This window comes from Panthera onca, chromosome B3 (assembly GCF_046562875.1).
Source record: "Panthera onca isolate mPanOnc1 chromosome B3, mPanOnc1 haplotype 2, whole genome shotgun sequence".
Classification (NCBI taxonomy): domain Eukaryota; kingdom Metazoa; phylum Chordata; class Mammalia; order Carnivora; family Felidae; genus Panthera; species Panthera onca.
The window spans coordinates 53,279,125-53,301,293 of record NC_138344.1 but is presented as its reverse complement, the minus strand read 5'-3'; the positions used below and the strand labels follow the sequence as shown (position 1 = coordinate 53,301,293).

Genomic DNA, 22,169 nt, shown 5'->3' with positions numbered 1-22,169 from the left:
TAAACACGACCACATTCACATTTTCTCATTATATGGCTCAAAAATATAATGACATAAAACATTATAAAATACAAAAATGAAAATTCATAGTGAAAGTCTCCCACTATCTTCCATCTGCCCAGTTCCATCTCAACTGCTTTCCTCTTTCCATGTATATACTTTGGTAATCTTCCAAAATCTAGTACGGATACCAACCTTTCTCAGCCACAAACTGTTATGTAGATATACCATAATTTGTTTATCTAGTCCTCTTGATACACATTCTATTTTGTTCCAATCTTTTACTTTTACAAAAAACATTGTAATGAGTAACTTTTTATAATCTTGTGTATATCACACGTGTAAAAGTACACGTATACCAACAATTCCTAGAAATGGAACAAAGGGGTCAAAAGATACATGCCTCTGTATGTTTGATAGATCTTACAAAATTGTCCTCTATGAAGACTGTTATATTTTAATTCATTCCCATAATGTATAAGACAAGCTATTTCCTCAAACCTTAAAGGTATTATTAAACTTTAAATTTTCATGTTCATAAAATACTGAAATTAATCCAATATTCTAAAAACCATAAGTCTCTTTACATAGTTATTAAAATCTTTTTTGCAATCACATACTTACCCTCCTTCTTCTGTTTGTTTATGAATATAAGCCAGTAGATCTGCAGCTCTGCCTGTTCCTTCACAAACAACGACTGGAACAGGAGGGCTTTCCTGAAGGTATTCTAAAACTGTGAGGATGACATTTGGTCCACCCTCAAATATAAGTGCCACCACAGGGACACCTTGTCCAATTCCTTAACAAAGTAAAAGATTGCAAGATATCAGGCAAAACATAGAGCAATTTAATCTTATTTTTTTACTTAATCAAAACCAAAATAAAAATAAGCCAAAATATAATTTCTTATATAACTGTGCTGACTTCACTTTATGTATTCAACATGATACCAAATCTTGCATAAGTTAAACACCGAATACATTACTTTTTCATTAAATTAAAATCTGTTCTAAATGACAAAATTAGAAATATAATACTTCTATGATTAGGCATGCACTAGAATTTAGATTCACTGAAAAGTAAAATTTATTTTGTATATTTCACTAATTGGAACTCTTGACAAATAATTTATAACACCAATTTGTTTTTCTTTTTAAGATTTTTAAAATTTTTAAGTAATCTCTACACACAACATGGGGCCTGACCTCACAACCCTGAGATCAAGAGTTGCATGCCCCACCCACTGGACCAGCCAAGACACCCCTAGTTTGCTTTCTAATACTGTGGGAGTTGAACTTCTAATGTATATTTGTTTTTATTCGTTTTTAAAATGTGTATTTCTGATTTCAAATGCAATGAGACATTAACATAAAAATTAATGAGTCAGGACTACCTAAATGTAACTGATAAAAAAAAAAATCCAAGACCTCTACAAGAGTAACAGAAAAGATTTAGTGAAGAATACCAATTTTTGTTTTTACAATAACTTGCAGTGAAAGAATCCCAATACACATAAATGTAGGATTCTAAAACATTCCTGAATTTTAGGAGAGGATATGACTCCAACATAATTTGAATGCACCCTTCTATAATTTTGTATTTCTATTTCACTTTGTCACAAAGCCCACCTTCTTGGTGTCTTAGGACTATAAAATTTCTTCTTTTTGAAAGAGAAATCTAGAAGTTGAATCAGAAAGTATGACCATGGTTGGAAAGGCAGACCAGTGTCAAGAATATCAATTTTTAAGACACAGCTACCAAAGAGTGATACCTATTCATGTTATAAACTTTAAACAAGATGATTCTTACTTTGCAATAAAGTATCTTTTTTTCCTTTTTTCCTCTTCAATCTTGAATTTCAAGTCATGTATTAGAATACATCACACATTAAGAATATTTCTGAATTCCTTGGGCTGCAAGGGGATTACAACAGCAACAGAGCTTCCAATGAACCTTTGTGGCTTTGGCCACAATATGTGAATACCCTATTTGGGCTCAGACTTCCTATTTGGCCTAAGATCAGTCCTTTTTTTTTTTATTTTTTTTTAATCTTTACTTATTTTTGACAGAGAGAGAGACGGAGAAGGAGTGTGAGCAGGGGAGGAATAGAGAGAGAGGGAGACACTCAATCTGAAGCAGGCTCCAGGCTCCAAGCTGTCAGCACAAAGCCCAAAGCAGGGCTCAAACTCATGAACCATGAGATCATGATCTGAGCCAAAGTCAGACGCTTAACTGACTGAGCCACCCAGTCGCCCCTAATGATCAGTCATTTTGGTTGTTCTGTATGTTGTCTTGCTACAAAAGGAAATAAACCCTCCGAAGAACCTTTTTAGAATCTTTTTAGAATCTAGCCTAGAATGATCTCAACAATAACAAACTTATAAATTCCCTTACTAGCATGAATTCTTTGCTGATTAATAGTTTTTTCAAGTTCTCTTCTCAGTCTGACTTCTGCCCCATACTTTCCAACAGTGCCATCATCCACCAATATGAAATGGGAATGTAGATTATTCAGAACATTCAATTTGCTCAGAGGGTTCAACAATGTTTGATAAGGAGCAACCACCTAAACAACAGCAAACATGAGTTAGTGGGCAGGATTAATTATAATATAAAGAAAAAATAACTTTGAAATAACCTATAAAGGCAAGTAAGAGGTAAAATTCTATTTACAATATAGTAACAAATAGAAAATGTCAAAAAAAAAAAAGGTGTCAAAAAGCACAAGCTTTTCTTTTTTAGGTTCATGGGTTTTTTTTCTCCCAACACTTTTTTTTCCAAATTTTTATTTAAATTCTACTTAGTTAACATACAGTGCAATACTGGTTTCAGGAGTAGAATTCAGTGATTCATCAATTACATACAACACCCAGTGAAAAAGTACAAGCTTTTAACCAACTGAAAATTAACCAACAATGGGTTGAACCATACAACTGTATTTCATCTCATTTCAGAATATGTATTATTTTTTAAAAGTTTATTTATTTATTTATTTATTTTGAGGGGAGAGGAGAGACAGAGAAAGGGAGAGAGAGAATCCCAAGTAGGCTCCAGGCTGTCAGCACAGAGCCCAACGTGGGACTACATCCCATGAACCTTGAGATCACGACCTGAGCCAAAACCAAGAATCAGACGCTTAACCAACTAAGCCACCCAGACGCCCCTAGAATATATACTATTTTATTATTACATGCAAAGGAAACCGAAAATAAATAAGTAGTGTGAATAAACTGTTAGGTTATTAGTGAATAAAGAGCAATATACAAAGGACACTGAATTAGAGCAATCAAATGTTATATTGCTATTTTTCTAGCCCTAAGTAGAATCTTTAAATTTGATAATAGAAATATAATCACACTTGAAAGTGATCATTATAATTCAGTAATTCTTTTTTAGTAGTCTCTTGACAAATATTTATAACCAATTCACATGTCCTTAACCTATTCAAATAAAACACTAGCAACTGATTACTACTCTTAGTGACAATAAAATTAATTCTTAATGTCATTAAAAATTTAATTTCAAAGACTGGCGTGATTTGGAAGAGGTGTGAAATAGCTATACAAAACAGAAACCGAAACATACTAATAATATAATACAGGGCACCTGGGTGGCCCAGTCATTTAAGCATCTGACTTCAGTTCAGGTCATGATCTCATGGTTCGTGGGTTCGAGCCCCACTGTCAGGCTTTGTGCTGACAGCTCGGAGCCTGGAGCCTGCTTCAGATTCTGTGTCTCCCTCTCTCTCTCCCCTCCCCCACTCAAACTCTGTCTCTCAAAAAAATAAGTAGTAAACATTAAAAAAATTTTTTTAAATAATATAATGCCAATTACTTATATCTATGAATGCATTTTTGAAAGGATAGTAAGAAAACCTCAAGAAATTAACTTAAAAAACAATTTTTTTAATGTTTATTTTTGAGGGGGGGGAAGGGGCAAAGAGAGAGGGAGAGAGGGAGAATGTGAAGCAGGCTCCAGGTTCTGAGCTGTCAGCACAGAGCCCAATGTGGGGCTTGAACCCATGAGCCATGAGATCATGACCTAAGCCGAAGTCAGATGCTTAACTGACTGAGCCACCCAGGCACCCCAAGAAAATACTTTTTAAACATAATTTGAAAAGTATAGTATGATCATGAATAGTTTAAGTTGACTTGCACTATTCTTACTCTAGTTTTGTTTATACAGAAGTTCAAACATAATAAGTTTTTAAAATCATTCTTACATCTCTCCCAACAAGATCATTTCTGTTTTCAATCACTCCCCATGGAGCTATTCCAATAGTGCAAATCTTTCGAGATGATCTGGAAGCATGTTCTTTGAGGGCATCACCAACATGTTTTGCCACACCTGTTTATACAAAATTTATTTCACTTTATTTGAAAGTAGTTATTGTTTTCAGAATAATCCTGTGCTCAATCTATGACACTATAATTGGTGATATTTTTCTTTATACAAAGATAAAAAGCAACGAGGTCCAAAAGACAAACTGATGAAAGAAAACACAAGGACCAAAAAGAAAACAAACAAAAGAATCCCACAATGTCAAATCACTACAACTGCCTGAAACACACGTAAAAATAACTTTTACCATGTTGTTAGGCCTAGTCCTCTCTTAGATTCCTCATGTAAGTAACTGTAGTTTGTTATTGTTCTACACATCATCTAAAAAAAAATGAAGAGTATGGCTCAGGACCATAAGCAACACACACACACACACACACACACACACACACACACACACCAAGCAACTACAAAAGTTGTCCAACTGAATCAAAAATAAGGAAAAAAGTAGAAAAGATAATTCAAAAGAGCATATAACTCCTCATTATCACTTGTTATTGGCTGAACTGGATCTTTCCCAAAATTCTTATGTTGAAATCCTAATCCCAGCACCTCAGAATGTGACTGTATTTGGAGACAGGTCCTTTAAAGAGACTATACACTGTAAATGAGGCCCTAACCCAATCTGTCTGGTGTCCTTTTATGGAAAGGAAATTTTGGACCCAGAAAGAGATACCAGGAATGCACATGCACAGAGAAGAGGAAACAGTGAGAAAGTGACCATCTACAAGCCAAGGAGAGAGGCCTCGGGAGGAGCCAAACCTGCTAACAACTTGATCTTGGGACCTCCAAAACTGTGAGAAAATTTATTTTGCTTAAGCCACCCAGCCTGTGGTATTTTGTTATGGAAGCCCTAGAAAACCAATGCATCACTCAATTTGATTTTTAGAATGCATTAGATCTCCTTCCTCATCTGGATTATGGAAATAGCCTCTTCACTGGTCTTCCAACTGCTGCATTGCCTGTGCATAGTCTATTTTCAAAACATCATCCAAATGATCTTTGTTCTTGTCAACTCTCTGCTTAAACCTTCCCTTCTTACTCAGAGTAAATGTGAAAGTGCTTGCTTGTAATGGCCTATAAGGTTTTATATAATGATGTGCCTTTGCCCCTGCTATTCACCATCTACCCCAACTCACCCCATCCCATCACCCACCATACCCCCATACCTTTCCAACCTCATCATCTAGCCTTCCTTATTTATTCTACTTACCTACACTGTACCCTTCTTACCATTCTTCCAACAAACTAGCAGTTTCTTTTCTTTTAAATACTCTGTCCCACATTATTCTTATCTTGCTCCCTCATTTCCTTCAATTTCTACTCAGATGTCACCTTATTAATGAAGCCCCCTCCACCATCCTTCACCATCCTTCCTCTATATTTCCTATGTCTCCATAGCACTTATCATCTAACATGTAATAACATATTTAGTTATCTGTTTGTTATCTGCATCTCCCCTGCTAAAATATAAGCTCCACAAAGGTAAATATTTTCTTTGCTTTGTGGAATGGTAGATCTTTAGCATCCAGAAGAATGCCTGACATACAATGAGATTCAAAATCCAGCTGTTGATAATGAATTAAATGTCTGCAAACAGTAATAATTATATTTTACTTTGGACACTAAAGTTAATCTGCCATTTTTAGATCTAACTTATATATGTGGTAAAGAAGACTTGGAATGAAAAATTATAGTATATTAAAAATTAATTTTGAAAGCTACTTCTTACCACTGCCTAGGCAATGGACTGCCATCCTGGGTTCAATTTACCAGTAGTCAGAGAGTGACAGGAGTAACACTTGGCTCTATAGTAGGGGTCAACAACCTTTTTCTGGTAAAAGGTCAAATAATAAACATTTTAGGGTTTGCAAGGTAAACAGTCTCTGTCACATCTATTCACCTCTGTTGTTGTAGCGCAAATGTAACTATAGATAATTCAAAAACAAATGAGTGTAGCTGTGCTGCAATAAATCTTTATTTACAAAAACAATGAGTGGGTTGGATTTGGTGCCTGGGACCATAGTTTGTTAATACCTGCTCTACAGTTATTATTTTTAAGACTAAATGAAAATCAAATACTTCTACAATTACCATTTATACTTAGGAACTATATAAATTATTTAACAGAAAAAAATGAATATACTCATATTTGGTGTTGACTATTATTTAAAATATCTAATTAATATTATGAAACATTTATAAACACACTAAATAAAATTGGTATAATCATCACATTACCTGTATTTACTCCTCCAGTTAAAATCCAGGCTCCGGTTGTAACTGCAGCTTTAATAAGACCCTTTCCAAGCAGCTGCTTGATTCGTGGATGAAGCTCAAATTTCTGCATGCCTCCATGCACAGAGATAACAAGTTTGGGTAATTCCATTTGCCATTCTTTAAGCAGAAGTTGTAGAATGACTTCAGGTTTGGTGTCATATGATAGTCTCACATACTAAAAAAAGATTTTTAAAAGGACAAAATAACTGAATATGTTCATAGGTTTCATAATTCAACATTATACAACTTAAAAAAATGTTATTTAGATCAGATTATTATTAAATAGATTTGACAGGTTGCTTTTAATGTACTTAACATTCCTAGGAATAAACAATAACAAATGATTTTAAAGTTGGAAAATCATTCTGTAAGAGCTATAGAAGCAGTGGTACTCAAATTTTTAACCTTTAAAACATAAATATTTTCCTCTTTCTGTTTATATAAACTCAATTACTCTTTATCTATGCACAGTATTTAATGGTTTGGTGTAACTATGAGTATGCAGTAGTGGGAACTGCTAAGGCTAGCTACAGTGATGATAAAAGGGAAAAAGAGAAAAGAATAATGAAAAAAAATGGAAGCTTCTACCACTCTTGCTATAAACAGAGGCAAATACTGTATTAACTTTGAAAATTATGCCAATGATCCAGTCTATTGATAACAGAATTTTGAGTATGTAGTAAAATAACAAAAATATTTTTTTACTCAATATTTCAAGGTGTTCAAATGGATTCACAAGTTTAATTTTTGAAAAATTCTATAGAAAATAAGCTGTCCCATCTGTGGTATAATTTACTCTTGTTTGAAAGGTTAAGAAAATTGTCTTAAGTGACATCACAAAACTTACTTGCTATGACCACTCTAATTCATTTTCTCTAATGTGTTTGTATGATTTACTGCATAAGAAATCTGAAATATTCATATGTTGGAAGAAAAACATTAAAAAAAAGGTTTTTTAAAAATGTTTATTTATTTTTGAGAGAGAAAGAGAAACAGTGCAAGCAGAAGAGGGGCAGAAAGTAAGGGAGACACAGAATCCCAAGTAGGCTCCAGGCTCCGAGCTGTCAGCAGAGGGCCTGACACAGGGCTCAAATTCACGGACCACAAAATCATGACCTGAGCCCAAGCTAGACACATAACCAACTGAGCCACCCAAGCACCCCAGAAGAAAAACATTTTTAATCATCTCTAAGAAAGGTTCCTTGCAAAACAATATACTGCCCACTGCTTTACAGAGCTCAAATACCAATGAAAAATATTCTAAAATATCAAAATCCAAAATATCAGAATTCTACAAAAATGAGAAGACTCTAGAGAATGCAATGAGATTTGTTCTATACGAGGTCTTCCCACATTAGTTTTAAGTCATTATTATATTTGGGTACATAAAATAGTGTTTAGAAAACAAATTAAAAAACAGATTATTTAAGGAATAAATAAGGAATTCCACTTTGGACAATGGTAGACTAGACTGTCTTGAATTAACTCTGCCCCTAGGAACAGAGAAGCTAGAAAATAAATAACACTTTTTTTAAGTTTATTTATTTAGGGAGAGAAAGCGCAAGTAGGGGAGGGGCAGAGAGAGTGAAAATCCCAAGCAGACTCTGCACCATCAGCACAGAGTCTGAGAAAGGGCTTGAACTCATGACTTGCAAGATCATGACCTGAGCCAAAGTCTGCACTTAAATGACTGAGCCAGGAGCGCCTGGGTGCCTCAGTCGGTTGAGTGTCCGACTTCAGCTCAGGTCACGATCTCACAGTTGATGAGCTCGAGACCCGCATCGGGCTCTGTGCTGACAGCTCAGAGCCCAGAGCCTGCTTCAGATTCTGTGTCTCCCTCTCTCTCCACCTCTCCCCAGCTCATGCTCTGTCTCTCTCTCTCTCAAAAACAAAGATAAACATTAAAAAAAATTAAAAAAAAAAAATGACTGAGCCACCCAGGCATCCCATAAATAACAGGTCTGAAAGCATCAGAAAGCTACCAAGGCCATGAAAAACTGGGATCCAGATCCGAAAGAATAGGAAAACTTGGAGAGATGAATCCACCTTTAGCACTGCTTTTCCCAGCAAGGCAGGGAGTTAGAACAAAGAACAACCTGAAGGGTGAAATGTTGGTGAATCTAAACAATAATAATTATGTTTGGGGGTTTAAAATTATGCCAACAAAAGCACATAAGTCATGAGAGAAATAAATGCAGTTAAAAAGTATTCTGAAGGTTCTTGCACTGTCCAAAAAGTAGTAAAAGGACTAACTTACAATAAATTAAAATGCATTTTGTAGTGTTTACTATAAGATTAATCTATAGAAAGGGGCACCTGAGTGGCTCAGTTGGTTAAGCACCCAACTCTTGATTTTGGCTGAGGTCATGATCTCACAATTCATGAGTTCAAGCCCCGCACTGGAGCTGTCAGCACAGAGCCTCCTTGGGATTCTCTCTCTCCCTCTCTCTCTCTCTCTGCCTTACCCCTGCCTGCTCATTCTCTCCCTCTCTCTCAAAACAAACAAACAACCAAACAAACATATAAAAGATTTAATCTACAGAAAAACAATGTATCAATAACATGCTAATAAAGAAGAAAATAATAAAAAAAATACTTAATCCAAAGCATATAAGAAAGAAAAGGGAATAAAGAAAAAGTGCAACAGTAAACTACATTTAAAAATTATGTGCTTCTTAAAAAGAAACCTCTTGGGGCGCCTGGGTGGCTCAGTCGGTTAAGCGTCCGACTTCGGCTCAGGTCATGATCTCACGGTCCGTGAGTTCGAGCCTCGCGTCGGGCTCTGTGCTGACAGCTCAGAGCCTGGAACCTGTTTCAGATTCTGTGTCTCCCTCTCTCTCTGGCCCTCCCCTGCTCATGCTCCGTCTCTCTCTGTCTCAAAAATAAATAAACGTCAAAAAAAATTAAAAAAAAAAAAAAAAAGTAACCTCTTAAACATAAGGAAAGGTTAAAAGTAAAAGGGAAGAAAAAAAAAAAACTTAGCTATGCTGATTTAAGAAAAACCAGACACTGGAGGCACCTGGATGCCCCAGGTGATGATCTTGCAATTCACGAGTTTGAGCCCTGCATTGGGCTCTGTGCTGACAGCTCAGAGTCCGGGGCCTGTCTCAGATTCTGTGTCTCCCTCTCTCTCTGCCCACCTCCCACCCCCAGCTCGTGTTCTGTCTCTCCCTCTCTCTCTCAAAAATAAAAACATTAGGGGCGCCTGGGTGGCGCAGTCGGTTAAGCGTCCGACTTCAGCCAGGTCACGATCTCGCGGTCCGTGAGTTCGAGCCCCGCGTCAGGCTCTGGGCTGATGGCTCGGAGCCTGGAGCCTGTTTCCGATTCTGTGTCTCCCTCTCTCTCTGCCCCTCCCCCGTTCATGCTCTGTCTCTCTCTGTCCCAAAAATAAAATATAAATAAAAAAAACGTTGAAAAAAAAAAATAAAAACATTAAAAAAAAGAAAAACCAGACTTTGTCAAAAAAAATGATGAGATTAAAAGACATTTCATAATGATAAAAGGTTCAATTCATCAAAAAGATATGATACTTCTATATTTATATGCACCTATACAAATAACTTCAAAATACATAACAAAATGGCTGAGACTAATTTCCTGACTTACTGTTACATAAATCTTCAGACAACAAATATATATTATTTAGATAACAAGATAAATGAAATTTTAAAAAATCAAGTATGTGACATACCTTAGCTCTATAGGAATGAGAACCGCCTTGAAAATTTATGACTCCATAAGCATCTGTTGGGCTCTGTTCTGTATGCTTTTCCACAGACCATTCTTCTAATGTCTGATTAAAATGGTCACCCAATTTCACATCTGAGTATTTCATGGCAAGACTTGCAGTAAAACAAGCATGTTGCTTGACCAAACGACCACAAAAACACCTGAAGTAAAGAAATTTTTAAAAGATCTTTCAAAAAAATTAGTCAATGGAAAACTGAATTAAAATGAACGAACCAATGAAGAGTATAAAAATAATTTAACTTTTTAATTTTACAATACCAATAAGTTAATACCTTCAACATAGCATGAAAATAGTATAAATACATTTGCTTTGACGATGTAGACCTCTAACTTTAGTGTGGGACACCTAAAAAATGTAGTATAACCACATAATAGAACAGTATTCAGCAGCAGAAAGGAATGAACCACTAATAAACACAATATGGATGATCTCAAAATTATCATGCTGCACGAAAGAATCCAGATGCCAAACAAAACATATTTCTATGATTTCATGCATATAAAGAATTCAAGAAAATACAAACTAACCAATACAGTGATAACACTGGTGACCCAGGACCAGGAGCAGAAAGAGCAATTGTATTCTACCTAGAAGCAATTATTGGACACTACTACATAGGAAGGCGGAACCCAGTGGAGCCAGTCAGTCTCAATGATTTGATAAAAAAATCTTAACTGCAGTTTGTAGAAACCAAAGGAGCTAGATTTGTAGGGCAAAAAACAAAGAGAGGAGGGAGCTACATGAGAGAGTTCCCGATTTTTGCAGAACGGTCTCCTTGAACGTGAATAAGAATAAACTACCCAAAGCAAACAAGAACTACTAGATAACAGTAGGCCAAATAACTCCGGAAGTTCATAAAGGGCAGGGAACAGTTTGTGTTGTCACCAGCCAGAGTACAGATCTCAATCAATATACAAGACCTATAAAAGGGTCATCAGAAGAGTAATGCCTATTAGAAGGGCTAAATTAGACCTAGACCCACATGTGCCATGACAAACTAGAAAAGCAAGACTTGAAATGATCAAACTGATCCAAAGTAACTTAATTCCCTGCTAAAACAAGCCCAAAACTCCCTAACAGAAAATGACAAAATCTAGCACCCTAAGACATAAAGTTCATAACGCATAGCATCCAATCAAAAATTACAAAGCATGCGCAGCACCTGGGTGGCTCAGTTGGTTAAGCATCTGACTCCTGCTTTCGGCTCAGGTTATGATCTCGTGGTTTGTGGCACTGAACTCTGTGTTGGGCTCCAAGCTGACAGCATGGATCATGCTTGTTATACTCTCCACTCTATCTGCCCCTCCCCTGGCTCGATCTCTCTCTCTCTCTCTCTCTCTCTCTCTGAAAACATTTTTTTTAATTACGAAGCATGCAAAGAAGTAGGAAAGTAAGTGGGAAACAAATCACTACATGAAGACCCAAAATTGTACAGACATGGTTGAATTAGCAGAAACTGAAACAACTACTATAAATAAACTCCATTAAAAATATGCTCTGGGAGGTGACCAGAATGAAAACATGACCACAACCAGGGAGGAACTGGAAAAAAAAATTTTTTTGAGAGAGAGAGAGAGCGCGCGCGCGCACACACACACACACACACACACACACACACACACACGAGTTGAGGAGGGGCAGAGGAAGAGAAAGAGAGAATCTTCAGTAGGCTCCATGCCCACTAGAGCCTAACTCGGGGCTTGATCTCATGACCGTGGGATCATGACCTGAGTTGAAATCAAGAGTAGGATGTTAACCAACTGAGCCATCAAGGCACCCATGTAAAACACTTTTTTAAAAAAGGCCGAACCGGGGCGCCTGGGTGGCTCAGTTGGTTGGGCGGCCGACTTCAGCTCAGGTCATGATCTTGTGGTCCGTGAGTTCTAGCCCTGCGTCGGGCTCTGTGCTAACAGCTCAGAGCCTGGAGCCTACTTCATATTCTGTGTCTCCCTCTCTCTGACCCTCCCCTGTTCATGCTCTGTCTCTCCTTGTCTCAAAAATAAATAAACGTTAAAAAAAATAAAAAAATAAAAAAAATAAAAAAAAAAAAAAAGGCCAAACCAGGGGCACCTGAGTGGCTCAGTTAGTTAAGTATCTTACTCTTGATCTCAGCTCAGGTCTTGATCTCAGGGTTGTGAGTTCAAACCCTGCAATGGGTTTCATGCTGGACATGAAGCCTACTAAAAATTAAATTAAATTAAATTAAATTAAATTAAATTAAATTAAAATTAAATTAAACATGCAACTATAACATCTAAAAATAATATCTGAGCAATCCCTAACAAAATAACACCACCATTCTTCACAGAGCTAGAACAAACAATCCGAAAATTTGCATGGAACCAGAAAAGACCCCGAACAGCCAAAGCAATCTTGAAAAAGAAAACCAAAGCTTGGAGGCATCACAGTGCCACACTTCAAGATGTATTACAAAGCTGTAATCATCAAGACAGTATGGTATTGGCACATAAACAGACACTCAGATCAATGGAACACAATAGAGAACTCAGAAATGGACCCACAAAAGTATGGCCAACTAATCTTTGAGAAAGCAGGAAAGAACACCCAATGGAATAGAGACAGTCTCTTCAGCAAATGGTTCTAGGAAAACTGGACAGCGACATGCAGAAAAATGAACCTGGACCACTTTCTTACACCATAATACACAAAATAAAATGGATGGATGAAAGACCTAAATGTAAGACAGGAGGCCATCAAAATCCAAGAGGAGAAAGCAGGCAAAAACCTCTTTGACCTCAGTCACAGCAACTTCTTATGCCACACATCTCCGGGGGCAAAAATGGAACTACTGGGACCTCATCAAAATAAAAAGCTTCTACACAGCGAAGGAAACAATCAGCAAAACTAAAAGGCAACTGATGGAATGAGAGAAGATACTTGCAAGTGACCTATCAGATAAAGGGTTAGTATCCAAAATCTATAAAGAACTTATCAAACTCAACACCCCCAAAAACCAAATAATCCACTGAAGAAATGGGCAAAAGACATGAATGTCTTCTCCAAAGAAGACATCCAGATGGCCAACCGACACATGAAAATGCTCAACATCACTCATCATCAGGGAAATACAAATCAAAACCACAATGGGACACCACCTCACACCTGTCCGAATGGCTAACATTAACAATTCAGGCAACAACAGATGTTGGCAAGGATGCGGAAAAAGAGGATCTCTTTTGCACTGCTGGTGGGAATGCAAACTGGTGCAGTCACTCTGGAAAACAGTATGGAGGTTCCTCAAAAAACTAAAAAACAGAACTACACTACAACCTGGCAATTGCGCTACTAGGTATTTATCCAAGGGATACTGGTGTGCTGTTTCAAAGGAAAACATGCACCCCAAAGTTTATAGCAGTACTATCAACAATGGCCAAAGTATGGAAAGAGCCCAAATGCCCATTAACAGATGAATGGATAAAGATATGGTATATATATATACAATGGAGCAATCAAAAAGAATGAAATCTTGCCATTTGCAACTACATGGATGGAACTGGAGGGTATTATGCTAAGCGAAATTAGTCAGAGAAAGACAAATATCATATGACTTCATGCATATGAGGAATTTAAGATACAAAACAGATGAACATAAGGGAAGGGAAGCAAAAATAATATTAAAAACAGGGAGGAGGACAAAACCTAAGAGACTCTTAAACATAGAGAACAGAGTGTTGCTGGAGGGGTTGTGGGAGGGCAGGAGCGCTAAATGGGTAAAGGGCATTAAGGAATCTATTCCTGAAATCACTGTTGCACTATATGCTAACTTGGATGTAAATTAAAAATTAAATAAACTAATTAATAAATAATAAAATAAAAATAATATCTGAAATGAAAATGCCATAGGGTAAGATTTATAACATATAAGACACCACAAAGAAAGAAACCCCATAAACTTGAAGAAATAGCAAAAGACTCTATCCAAACTGAAACAATGACAGAAAAGACTGGAGGGGAACAAAAGGAATAGAACATTAGCAACCTGTGGAACAATATTAAGTATCTCAACACACACACATAATCCAAGGCCCAGAAATGAGGGAGTGGAAATAAAAATTTGAAAACACTAGGCAAAAATCTGAAAACTATTTGAAAGACAAATTTGAGCAGTTCAATAACAACTAAGGAAAACAAGCTTAAAGAAATCACACTAGGGCACTGCTGAAAGCCAGTGATAGAGAAAATCTTAAAAGTAGAAAAGTAGCAAAAAAAAAAAAAAAAGAAAGAAAGAAAGAAAAGTAGCAGAGTACAAGTGTCACAATATGTGCCAAAGAACAAAGCTAATTATGACAGCAGACATCCTATAAAAAAATCATGCAATCCACAGTCACTGTGGTACAGCATCTTACTTTTTTTTTTTAAGTTTTATTTATGTAATCTCTAAACCCAACGTGGGGCTCAAATTCACAACCCCAAGATTAAGAGTTGCATGCTGTTCCAAGTGAGCCAGCCAGGTACCCCAACTTGTTTGCAAAGCATCTTTAAAGTAATAAAAGGAAAAAAAAACAAAACTCCTTATCAAATCAGAATCCTGTAAGACTGGAACAAAACTATCAGCCAACCAAAGTGACTGAATAGACATTTACAGAACACTCCACCAGCAAAAGAATAAAAACTCTACTTGAGTGCACAGGAAGTATTCACCAAGATTAACCATATTCTGGGCCACAAAATAAGTCTCAATAGACTAAAATAAGGATGGAAATCATATAAAGTATGTTCTCAGACTAGTGAAATTAAACTAGAAACCAATAGGGGTGCCTGGGTGGCTCAGTCGGTTAAGCGGCTGACTTCGGCTCAGGTCACGATCTCACGGTCCGTGAGTTCCAGCCCCGCGTCGGGCTCTGTGCTGTCCGCTCGGAGCCTGGAGCCTGTTTCAGATTCTGTGTCTCCCTCTCTCTGACCCTCCCCCATTCATGCTCTGTCTCTCTCTGTCTCAAAAATAAATAAACATTAAAAAAATTTTTTTTTTAAACTAGAAACCAATAAAAGAAACATACTGGGAAAATCCTCAAGTTTTTGGAAATTAAATGACACACTTTTTATTAACTCATGGATCAAAGAAAGTCACAAAGAAACTAGAAAATATTTGAAAAAATGAAAATAGAAATAATATCAAAATATGCGGGATCTAACTGTACAGTGTTTAGTATAAAAGCTAGTGTATTTATATGCATACTTTGCACTATAAAATATATAGGATAAAAATTTGTAATATATAAATTAGAAAACAAGATCTGCAAGCAATACTAATCTAAACTTCCACCTTAAAAAACTAAAAAGGGCAAATTAAACCCAAAGTAAGCAGATAGGAAGAAATAATAAAGAGAACATAATGAAATATGAAAAGAAAAGAAAAACCAATGAAACAAAAAGACCAACAAAATTCAACATCTATTCACTAGAAACATTTTCAGCAAAGTAGGAAAAGAGACAACTTCTTCAACACAGATATCCTCATACTTACTAAGCATTGGCCATGAGTACTACTCACTACATCCTGAGTCCTGTGAGTCCTTCTAGCTAATCACCAAACCTCAAGGTCATCCTGGGGACACTTGACAAAAGTAGACAAAATATATGAGATAACTGTTTTTAACTACTGAACAAGAGGTACTGAGACTTCAATCCCTGACATGAAGAAAAATATATGAGGTGAGTCCCATAAATGCACCACACTGGGGCAGTTTCTCAACCATTATGCATTGAGATAATGCCCAGGTAAAAAATGGCAGTGTCAAGAGCTGAGGAAGGAAGCAACAAACAGAATTCCAGACTGCTGAAACAGCTAGAATTTGTAGCAGGGTACAAGAGAAGAGAGAACTATAAAGAGGGAGAAAAGAAACTTGCATGAGGAGTCACCATGGGTTCTTGGCCATACACTGAGCTGGATCTGTGTTAGTCAAGACTTTGACACCTAGCAGAAATCACTTGCTGTGGGTCAGAGAACGGAATCATAAAGAGCTGGGAAACACTGCAGTTTTAGCTCAGAGTGAAAAGCCATACTGGGCATACTGGGAATCCTGGGCATTCAGCTGAGATCCTAAAAAGGTTATACCTTAGGAGTACAGTCCACATTCTAAGACTAAGTTCAAAATAAAAATAGAACTGCGCTAACAAAGAATAAAATCAAGCCTGATAGGACAAAATAATCTGCCAATAATTTAATCACCTGTCAGAACAAAATTCAAATTCTTCAAAGGAAGACAACATAGCCCAGAACTCCTGAGGTGGATCATGCAAACACAGAACATATAATAAAAAATTACTATATATATTAAAAAGCAAAAAAAGTGACTTGCAATCAAGAAAAAAGCAAATTCAATAATTCAACAGAAACAGACCCTAAATGACACCTGATGTTGGCATTAGTAAAAAAAATTTTAATGCAGATGTTATAAATATGTTCAAAGACTTCTATAAATAGAAGATGATGTGATAACAAGGATACAGACAGGGCATCTCAGTAGTGACTTAGAAACTGTAATAAAGAATCAAAAATTTTAGAACTGAAAAATATAATACACAAAAAGTTCACTGGATGGGCCAAACAGCATTATTGGTGACTGCAGAAATAATTAGTGAAAGAAAATATACAAAGCTATAGTAATCAAAGAAAAAAAAGATTAGTGAATTTTAAGACATATCAATACAAATGTTCTACTTTAATCCGCATAATTTTAATTATGAATTTTAATTATTTAATTAAAATAAAATTTTAATTACAAAAAAAAAAAAGTAGGGCCTCAGTAACCCATGGAAAATATCATACAATCTAACAAAGGTATAACTGGAGTCTCAGAGGGAAGAAAGAGAGAATGGGGCAGAAAAATATTTTAAGAAACAATGACTAAAAACTTCCCAATCCAGTGATAGATATGAACTTGCAAATATTACTGCAGAGTATATACAAAGAGAACCACTCTTAGGCACATTGTATACCTGCTTCTGGAAACTAAAGATACAGAAAAAAAATCTTTAAACTAGCAGAGGGAAAAAAGATGGCATTACATACAGAATAACTACACTAGTGACAACTGACGTCTCACCAAAAACAAAAGCCAGAAGACAAAATAACGTTATCTTTAAAGTGCTGGAATGGGAAAATGGTCAACTCAGCATTCTACATCTAGAGAAAATATCCTTCAAAAATGAATTAAAAAAAAAAACCCTGAAAAATATGAAAATACATTTTCAGATAAACCAGTTTGAGAAAATTCACCTCCACTACCTGCATTATATCAAACACTAAAGGAAGCTCCTCAGTCTGAGTGGAAAGATACCAGATGGAACATCACATATAAAGGAAGGAATGTATAAGACTGGAAATGGTAAAACAACTCAATATATCTAAAATGAACTCACTGTGTACTTTTCTTCCTAGCCTACCTACCAGAGACCTTCTATTATTACTCTTCTAACCCTTCATCAGATCTTAATGAACAACATTACTATTTACTTAGATAAGTTAGAAATTTAGGTACTATCTTCAAATCTTCCTTTCTCTACACATTCATCAAATCCTATTGAGCTTATCTCATTCATCCCTTCAAATATGTCTACCTCTCTTCATCATCATAGCCACTATATTAATTCAAGCTCTGATTTATTCCAAAATTACTCCAAAACTTTCCAAACTACTTTTTTCTCCCAATAATCTCCTCAAAATGTCAACTGCTTTTACCAAAGAAGAAAAAAAAGAAGAAAACAAAATCAAAACTATGTGGCACAGTATATAGTTTAAATGATCTGGTCCCTACTTATTTCTCCAGCTCACATCTTTCCAATATCCATATTACATTCTACATTCTACAGTTTCCTGACAGAACCATAATCTCTTTCACTGTCAGGCTTTTCCACATCCTATTCTCTCTGCCTAAATCACTTTTGCTCAATCTTTACCCAACTAATTCACATCCAGCTTTAGAACTCTGCTCATGTAGTTTCACTGGAGTTTCACACCTTATCCTTTCTCTCCCAACTCTGAGTAAAGTAACCCTCAAACATAATAACCTGTGAGTTTTATCCCTTTTTATTCTAACTGATGCTTTTAATAGATTTGTTTTATTTTTCAAAATTTGTGCAACAGAGTTATGTTATTAAACTTACCTGACAAGTTGCTGACAAATTTGACATCCTGGAAGGCATCTATAAAACAAGGTAAATTATTTATTTCTTAAAAGTTAAAAAAAAAATAGTTTAAACTATATAAAATCTATGTAATAGTACAAAACAAAGGAAAATTACATACTTAGTTTAATTTTTCAGTACATATCATAGGTCATTTATACCTTGATATATATATTCAAATAACTATTTTTTTAACTCACATATAGTTTCCACTTTTTTTTTTTTTAATTTTAGAAAGAGAGAAAGCACCAGTAGGGGAGAGAGTCAGAGAGGGGGAGAGAAAGAATCTTAAGCAGGCTCCACCCTCAGCGTGGAGCCCGATGCAGGACTCAATCCCACAACCCTGGGATCAGGACTCGAACTGAAATCAAGACTCAGATGCTCAACTGACTGAGCCACCCACGCGTCCCTCCACATTTTTTAAATTGTAGTTGACATACAATGTTAGTTTCAGATATACAACATAGTGATTCAACAATTCCATACATTAGTCAGTGATCACCAAGATAAGTACAGTCACTATCTGCCACCATACAATGTTATTATAGTATTATTAACTATATTCCTTATGCTGTACTTTCCTCTCATTATTTATTTTACAACTTAAGTTTGTACCTCTTACTTCCCTTCACCTATTTTACCCAATGCCTCACCCTCCTAATATTTAAAATAGCTTCCATTATTTTAAATACAATTAGTTGTGACAAAAACCAGAAACTATAAGAGAAAAAGACTGATAGATTTAACTACATAAAAATACACTTTGTTACGTGGCAAAAATATGTCACTCACAAAGTCTAAAAAGAAACTGAGGAAAAAATAATTGCGGGCAAAAGGTTAGTTTCCCTACTATATAAAGAGTTTCACCAAATCTACATAAAAAAGGAAAATATATGGATATTTCATGGTAAAAACACATATGAAAAGGTATTTGATTAGAAAAGATTTTTTAACCTTTAAGACAGTATCTTGGAAAGAACAGAGATATGTAGACTCATGTTGGTGGGAGTACTGATACAATCTCTATGGAGGGCAATTTGGTAATACCCATCAAAATGAAAAAAATGTAAACTCCTTCTCAAATTCTAATACCAATACTAAAAGTATAGGCTAAAAAATATTTGTAGCAATATACAAGGTTGTTCATTCTTTACAGCATTTTTTCCCTAATAGCAAAAAGAAAAACAGAATAGCTAAAATGTTCGTTAACAAGGGACTACTAAAACAAATTATAATCCAGATATATAATTTAAAAGGATGAAACAATTAAGAAAAGTGGTTACTGGCAAGATAATAAACACAGTGGGTTAAATGGTATGTAATTAAAAGGGGAGAGGAAGGAGTAAATACACATCGGCTAGGACATGCAAAGACCATGCAAAGACAGTATCTGGCTATCTCTGAAAGGTATTCCAAGAATTAGTAACATTGGTTTTCTTTAGGAAAGGGAACTTATAGTTAAGGCACAGTGGTAGAAAGGACCCTTTCACTTATAAATTTTGATATCTTATAAACCCATGTATTAAACCTATTTATATGAACAACTGGGTGGCTCAGTAAGTTAAGCATCTGACTTTGGCTCAGGTCATGATCTCACTGTTCATGGGTTCGAGCCCATGTCAGGCTCTGTGCTGACAGCTCAGAGTCTGGAGCCTGCTTCAGATTCTGTGTCTGTCTCTCCCCCACTTGCACTGTCTCTCACTCTCTCTCAAAAATCAATATTAAAAAAAATTTTTTTTTAATTAAACCTATTCATAAAAAAACTAATTTTAAAACTCAACTAGTGTAGGGATGCCTGGATGGCTCAGTCGGTTAAGCGTCTGACTTTGGCTCAGGTCATGATCTCGCAGTTTGTGAGTTCAAGCTCTGCATCAAGCTCTGTAAGGACAAGCTCAGAGCCTGAAGCCTACTTCGGATTCTGTGTCTCCCTTTCTGTCTCTCTCCCTCTCGAAAATAAAAATTAAAAATAAATAAATAAATAAATAAATAAATAAATAAATAAACCTTAAACAAAATTTCAACTAGTATAGAAGGAAATGACCAGCTATCACTGTTTGAAAATTATGCCTCATATGGATGGCTAAAGCCAAAGATACTTAATAACAAAATGAGACTTAACACCTAATGAGTACTTTTATTGTTTCTACTGCAAAATGAAATTAATGAATTTATAGGAAATAAACTCCATATTAATAATATAATCTACTTTTTTAATAAATCAAAAACATAATTTCCTCCCAAAGAAAGAACAATGTCTTACTTTGAAATGACACACTGAACTAAGGAGATCTAAATTCTAATCCCACCTTTATGAATTATTAGTCATGTGACCTGGGAAATGTCACTTCTGCTCTCTGGTTAAGAAATGTAGTATTACATTGTAACAAAACATCTATAATAATTAGAAAGAAATTCAAATTGATTCAAAAAATAATGACTGAAAGAGACATTAAGATGATCTGTTTTGGGGTGCCTGAGTGGGTTAGTCAGTTAAGCATCCAACTCTTGATTTCGGCACAGGTTGTGATCTCAAGGTCATGAAAATACAGCCCTGTGTCAGCGATTCTCTCTCCCCCTCTCTCTTTGCCCTTACCCTGCACATATGCATATACTCTCTCTCTCTCAAAAAAGAAAAAAATAATAATGTTTTAATTATCTAAAAGACATTTACAGAACCTACAAAAAATTGAATATAAAAAGATAAAAAATGTTTTCTCAAAAATCAAATAAATGCAAATTTAAAACATACACTATTTTCTACTTAACACTTTTTCTTGAAGATAATGAAAAATGTTACTCTAATCAATATTTAATAAAGTAAGCATTCTTGTCACTACTGGTAATAATATATATTGCTTTAATCCTTTTAGAAAGTCTTTTGGCATTACATACCCTAAGAGGGGGGAAAAAACCTTAAATACAGGGGTGCCTGGGTGGCTCAGTCAGTTGAGCGTCCGACTTTGGCTCAGGTCATGATCTCACGGTTTGTGAGTTCAAGCCCCACTTCGGGCTCTGTGCTGACAGCTTGGGGCCTGGAGCCTGCTTTGGATTCTGTGTCTCCCTCTCTCTCTGCTCCTCCCCTGCTCACACTCTGTCTCTCTCTCAAAAATAAATAAAGATTTAAAAAAATTAAAGGAAAATAAAATTGAAAAAACCTGTTTATTCTGATTTGTGGTAAGAAAAGAAATAAAAAAAAAAAAACCTTAAATACAAAAAAAGTTCTTTCCTCTAAGGTCTTCATTATGGCCTAATTTTACTTTATAATGGCTAAGAATTGAAAACCACCCAAATCTGCCCAACAGTGGAACAGGTATGCGAATTATGGCATATACACTAACAGAATATTAGTACTACCATTCTTATAAAATATCTGCAATATCAAAAAATATATTACTATAACATTTTGTTAAAGAGCATATACCATATTTTACAGACTAAATGTAGCAGTATTTTAAAATAAAACCTACTGAAGAAATATTAAAAGTAAATGCACCAAAATGTTATTAATAATGACTGCCTTGACATATTGAAACTCTGAGTACTGAACCAACTTTCTGATTCTCAAGTTTTCAAAATTTATCATGTACATGGCTCTTCTAACAGAAATTTGTTTAAGAGAGACATATATTCAAAATAGAGTTTTCTCACT

At 35.5% G+C, this 22,169-nt stretch overlaps 1 protein-coding gene across 2 annotated transcripts in view; it reads right to left on the bottom strand.

The window, feature by feature from the left end:
* The window catches only part of TRPM7 (transient receptor potential cation channel subfamily M member 7), a 122,354-nt gene that overhangs the window by 75,747 nt on the left and 24,438 nt on the right, over positions 1-22,169 (bottom strand). For both annotated transcript variants that reach the window (XM_060618536.2, XM_060618537.2), the window contains exons 3-8: positions 18,500-18,538; positions 10,313-10,511; positions 6,583-6,796; positions 4,223-4,347; positions 2,395-2,566; positions 625-799 (exon numbers count right to left, since the gene is read on the bottom strand). In XM_060618536.2, coding sequence (XP_060474519.2) covers positions 625-799; positions 2,395-2,566; positions 4,223-4,347; positions 6,583-6,796; positions 10,313-10,511; positions 18,500-18,538 — 924 coding nt within the window. The remainder of the gene's footprint in view (positions 1-624; positions 800-2,394; positions 2,567-4,222; positions 4,348-6,582; positions 6,797-10,312; positions 10,512-18,499; positions 18,539-22,169) is intronic.